This window comes from Aethalodelphis obliquidens, unplaced genomic scaffold (genome assembly GCF_003676395.1).
Source record: "Aethalodelphis obliquidens isolate GAN/ISIS:26980383/991018 unplaced genomic scaffold, ASM367639v1 scaffold1, whole genome shotgun sequence".
Taxonomy (NCBI): Eukaryota; Metazoa; Chordata; class Mammalia; order Artiodactyla; family Delphinidae; genus Aethalodelphis; species Aethalodelphis obliquidens.
The window spans coordinates 9,512,854-9,517,322 of record NW_020837945.1 but is presented as its reverse complement, the minus strand read 5'-3'; the positions used below and the strand labels follow the sequence as shown (position 1 = coordinate 9,517,322).

General features: G+C 44.8%; 1 protein-coding gene across 1 annotated transcript; it reads right to left on the bottom strand.

The window, feature by feature from the left end:
* Window positions 1–1,778: 1,778 nt before the first annotated feature.
* On the bottom strand, window positions 1,779–3,703 carry LOC113617318 (T-complex protein 1 subunit delta). Its single transcript, XM_027100584.1, has one exon. It carries the CDS (start codon window positions 3,605–3,607, stop codon window positions 1,988–1,990), a length of 1,620 nt encoding a protein of 539 aa, XP_026956385.1. The 5' UTR covers window positions 3,608–3,703; the 3' UTR covers window positions 1,779–1,987.
* Between the last annotated feature and the right edge of the window lie 766 nt (window positions 3,704–4,469).

Genomic DNA, 4,469 nt, shown 5'->3' with positions numbered 1-4,469 from the left:
ATGCTGGGCATTGTGTAAGGAGCTTTCATAGACATTTCTTTATTGGGTTCTCAGGGTGACCTCAGGGGTCAGATGAGAGTTGCCTTGTTGTTCCCAGAGGAAGAAACTGAGGCTGGAGGACAGTAAGAGGCATCCCCAGGAATTATCAGGAGACATGAAAGTGACAGAAGACTCAAGGATTGTTCAAGAAAACAAGAAGTAAAGGAAAGATTCTGAAGAGTTGAGTCAGCAAAGGGTTCAATTTTCAGAAGGGTGGAGGGAGGGCTTGGAGATAAGGAGGGAGAGAGAGAGGAAGGGTTATTCTGTGAAATACAGATCAGTGGGGTTAATATTGATCCCTGGCAGAAAGCGAGAACTAATCATTACGGGTTGATCTGTGAGCTCAGAAAACAGCGACTGCCAAGAGGCTGCCGTCTCCTAAACAAGCCACCCCAATCTAATCTCGTTTCCTCTCTTGATAGGTTATTAGGCTGGTTGATCAGTGGATCTGATCAGTGGGTTTCAGCAAGGCACTTGACAGAGTCGCTCAGGATATTCTTGTGGACAAGAAGGAGAAATGGGGGTGGGACTAGAGGACAGTTAAGTGAATTTGTAACTGGTTGAACAAGCGTGTCCAAAGCGTTGATTAATAGAGTGATGTCAGCCTACAAGGAGGAAGCCATGTGCCCTGGGGCTCTGTGTTTTGCTCTGCTCTGTTCAACCAGCTAATCAGTGCCTTGAATGATGTTGTAATGCTTGTTAGAACATGGAAGGACATAACTATGGGGTCACTAATTGGTTAAAAGAATCAGGATCCAGAATGTGCTCATCCTGCTAGTCCAATGGCCCCAAAACCTTAAAGAAGAAATGTAAAAGGAATGAGTTGTATAGTCCTTTGATTGATTCCCAAATCAATAGCACAATAGAGAATCTCAGCTTAGGAGCAGTTCAAGGAGAGAAGACTTGGTCCCAGGCAAAATATGCCCCCGTAAACTGTTGTAGCCAGTAGCAAAGTCTAAGGGGTCTTAGATATCATTAGTAGATTTCCAGGGCCCCCTCTAAAAGTAGTTATGATCTTGCTACCTGGTGGGTTGGTAGGGATACAGGTTCAGGTCAGGCACTGCATTTTAAGGCAGGTAAGAGACAATTCATAGGAGGGGAACAATACAAGTGAGAGATATGGCTACTACTCTAGGTGAAGAATGGTTGACATGGTTGGTGATATTTACACGAGGAGAAGAAAGGCGGCAGTCTTCTAATATCTGGAGAGCTGACATAGGAAGAATGAGAAAACACAATTTTCACTGCTCCATAAAGATGGAGGGAGTTACAGAAGATCAGAGATAGAGTTTCAGGGCAACCAAAACACAGATGTTGCCACATGAAGGACTGAGTTCTCAATTCTTAGTTCCCAGTATTGACTTTATAGGCTGGGCTGTTGAGGGAACTATTTTTTTCTGGAGTGAGAATTGCCCTGTATGATTCTACAAGGCAAAATATTTGATGTATGTAGATGTGTGGACAGGAGAATTGCTATAGAGCCTGCTGATAAAATCCAGCACACGAGCACTAGCAAAGTATTACTTCAAGGTACTCTGTGTACATAGAGAAAGTGTGATGGAAAACCAAAAACAACCATGACACATTGCTTTCCCTGGAGGAGCTTCAAATCTAAAGACACATAAGTAAGTATGTAATTGGCTTTAAATAAAAGGCAGAATAAAATAGATTGCAATAGAGGCTCAAAAAATAGATCAGCAAGATGAGGAGAGGGTCACATTTAACTTTTTTTTTTTTTTTTTTTTTTTTTTTGCCCTTTGAAACCATATTTTTAATGTTTTCATCAAACTGTGTCAATACAATTTGAAGCAAATGCCAGCTGGAAAACCAGGCCCAGAAATTCATAAAGGAAACAATCTTCCAAACAACAAGGAATGCCAAGGTGCTCTTCCACTCCAGCTGCACTATTAGTGGCCATGATGGTACCAGTCAGCCAGTGTTATCCATGTTACCGACTGTTTACCACATCATCAATTTTCAGAATGCTCCGGACAGTTTCAGTTGCTAGAGTCAGTGCACTGACTGAAACCAGCAGAGGCTGGACAACCAGTTCCTCCAGTATGTTGGAAATACCACCCTTTCGGACATTAATGCCTGTAGTTTTTTCTCCTTGGGCATGCCTGTTTCTTAGTTCTGTTACTGTAGAAATGGGATTCAGGCCAGCATTTTCAGCTAGTGTAGATGGAATGACCTCCATAGCATCTGCAAAAGCACGAACGCAGTAGGATTCCATACCACTCAATGTTCGTGAGTATTCAGTTAACCGCAGGGCCAGTTCTATTTCTGGAGCACCACCTCCTGCAATAAGAGCCCTCTTCTTCACTAAACAGCGAATAACACATAGGGCATCATGAATGGAACGCTCAGCTTCTTCAATCACCAATTTGTTAGAACCACGAACAACGATTGTAACTGTTTTTCCAGGGCTTGCACAGCCTGTAATCTTGATCAGTTTGCCAGAACCATTTAAGCTGACCTCCTCAGCTAACTCAGCCGATCCCAGCATGTCAGCAGTGAACTGGTCAATATGAGCAACTGGTTTGGTTCCAATAGTCTTACAAATGAATTCAATATCTTCTCTTTCAATATCCTTAACCACCATAATCTTCATTTTGTTCAGGAAATGTAATGCAAGATCACTAAGAGCATCTCTTAGAATAGACTTCTGTATGAGAAGAACATTACATCCTGTTTTCTTAATTTGCTTCACTAAATTTAGAATATAGGCTCTCTCCTCTCGAAGTACTCGGTCCATCTGGACGTAGTCAGAAACTACTATTTGATTGTCCATATCTGTTTTGGGAGCAGATAAGCAGAACTGAATAAGCCCAATCTTAGCCTTTTCAACCCTGGTTATACCAGAATTTGCCACCTTTTGAGTAAGAACCAGACCTTCCACCAACTCACAGTCATCAATTGTCCCACCAAGTTTCTTAACTATTTTAACATCTCTAAGATCTACACTAGTAGCTGTGGCTGGGTCAATCACTTTCATCACTGCATTTACAGTCATTGGAGAAAGGAGACTTGAATATTGAGAGACAACCTTTGAGTTCAATGAAGTGGCTGCACTATTTAACAAAGTTTCTCTGTCACTCAGTTCCACAGGTCGAGACATGTCAGTCAAGATTTCAATACCCTTTTCCAAAGCCTTCTGGAATGACTCAGAAATGATGGTGGGATGAATCCCTTTCTGAAGAAGCTTGGTACAGGAATCTAAGAGAGAGCCAGCAATAATGACCACTGACGTCGTGCCATCTCCTGCTTCTATATCCTGAGCCTTAGATAGCTCCACCAGCATTCTGGCTGCTGGATGTAACACCTGCATTTGTTTCAGAATGGTGGCACCATCATTTGTAATGGTCACATCACCTTTTCCATCTTGAATCATTTTATCCATTCCTTTCGGTCCAAGGCTTGTTCTAATAGCATCAGCAACGGCTTTGGCCGCGGAGATGTTGCTGAAGCGGATCTGGGCCGGCTTATCGCGGTCCTGATAGGCGCTCTTCCCGCGGCCGCCGGCAGCCCCGGCGGGCGGCCCGCTCCGGGTGACTATGTTTTCCGGCATGGCAAGCTTGGACGGGTCTGCGTGAGCTCTGGAAGGACGGATGGACGCGGATTCCGGCTGGCCCGGGACTAATGGTAAGCACCCACCGCCTTCTCCCACATTTAACTTTAAGTTGGGTTTGGAGGCCCATCAAAGATGGCTTCAAGGAATAGGTAGCATTTGACTCAATGGGAGTTGGATTTCCAGCCCAGACCTCCAGGCAGCTCCACCGCAGCCCTGCTGACATTCCAAAGGTCCCCATCCCTGCATCTTCTTCCAGATTTACCATTTTGAAACTTCTTCTCGTCTGTGCCGTTTCTTTGACCAGATTTTGTTCTCTGTCCACACCTGCCACCTGGCAACTTAAGATGTCCTTTGCTTCCCTACTTCCCCAACACCCTCACTGCTACCCAGAACTTGCCTCCATTCTCTGTGCCCCAGCCCTGCCCACTTTCACATCTGACAGAGTCCTGGAACAGGGTGTCACTTCATCACCTTTGCCATGTTCTGTGGTTTAGAAGCAAGTCAGAGGTCCCACCCACATTCAAGAAGAAAGGATTATAGCAGGTATGAATATGAGGCCACCTGAAAGTCTGTCTGCCACAGGTACCGAACAGGAGTCGTTTAGACACCTGGAGCAAGGCGAGGAAAGATGGGACAAGGGCACGGATGGCTGACAGTTGAGTGCAGGGTGCGGGTGCATGGAGGGTGTTGGGCCGGCCGTGGGGGAAGCCTTTAGAAGTGGCTTTGTCTTCCTCTCGGCTCTTGCACAGACAAATGGCTTGTCATCCTATGAGTATAACAAGGGGACAATTTAGGCACTGAGTAGTCACCTCTGAAGACTTGTTTAGTTATCAGTAACTAACTAAAAAGACAGTAAATA